The 752-nt window shown below is 62.5% G+C and overlaps 1 protein-coding gene across 1 annotated transcript in view; it reads left to right on the top strand.

Annotated features, from left to right (window-relative positions):
• Nucleotides 1–203: 203 nt before the first annotated feature.
• Nucleotides 204–752, top strand: part of SEC11C (SEC11 homolog C, signal peptidase complex subunit) — a 34,493-nt gene continuing 33,944 nt past the window's right edge. Inside the window, exon 1 of the mRNA XM_019518154.1 lies at nucleotides 204–332. Within this exon, the coding sequence (XP_019373699.1) occupies nucleotides 291–332 (42 nt within the window). The 5' untranslated portion in view covers nucleotides 204–290. The remainder of the gene's footprint in view (nucleotides 333–752) is intronic.

Here is a 752-nt window from a genome sequence, read left to right as displayed (position 1 = left end):
GGCCCGGCGCCTGCAGCAGTCCTATCCCTCGCTGCTCCAGGGGCTGACCACCAAAGGGGAGGCGGGCGCGGACACCCCAGCGGGCTTCACCCCAGCAGGCCCCCTTGCTTCGCTGGCATTCTGGGAGTTGTAGTTTTCTCCCGCCCCCCGCTCCCTCCGCTTGGCTGGAGGGCGGGGCCAGCCCGGACTACAATTCCCAGAGAGCGAAGCACCCCGGTGTTGCTGGGGCCTGTTGTGGCCGTAGCCTGGGCGGGCGCGCGCTGCGCGCTGAGCCCGGTTCCCGCCTGGCCATGGACCTCTTCGGGGACCTGCGGCGCATGAACAAGCGCCAGGTAGGGGCGGGCCCTGTGTCTGAAGCCGCAGGCTGCCCAGTCTGGGGTGGGGGACCTTGCTGGCAGCGGGGCCGCGTGTGGGTCTGGGGCGGGTTGGGACCGATCGGGCTAGTTTGACCTGGGACACACATTTTCCTTAAAAATAAAAAAATAAAATTTAAAAAAAAAACCCTCCTGTGCTTGTCCCTGTGGCTTATTTTGCTTTGAAACCCAGGGCGTTGTGGGGTGAGGCAATTACCTCTGCCCGGATGCTGCCCCTGCTCGTCCTCGTGTCGCTGCCTGGCGGGACCCCGCATTAGTCTGGGTGGGAGCGGGCGTTAAGGTGAAGCCAGGTTGGCATCTTAATGGAAAACAGGTTTTAATTTAGTGCAGGGCGCAGGGGAAAGAAGAGTTGTCACGTCTGCCTTTGTGACGATCAGG

This window comes from Gavialis gangeticus, unplaced genomic scaffold, assembly GCF_001723915.1.
Source record: "Gavialis gangeticus isolate Ggan-Ray unplaced genomic scaffold, GavGan_comp1, whole genome shotgun sequence".
In the NCBI taxonomy this organism is placed as follows: Eukaryota; Metazoa; Chordata; order Crocodylia; family Gavialidae; genus Gavialis; species Gavialis gangeticus.
The sequence above is the reverse complement of the archived record's forward strand: the minus strand, read 5'-3'. Positions and strand labels throughout refer to the sequence as shown.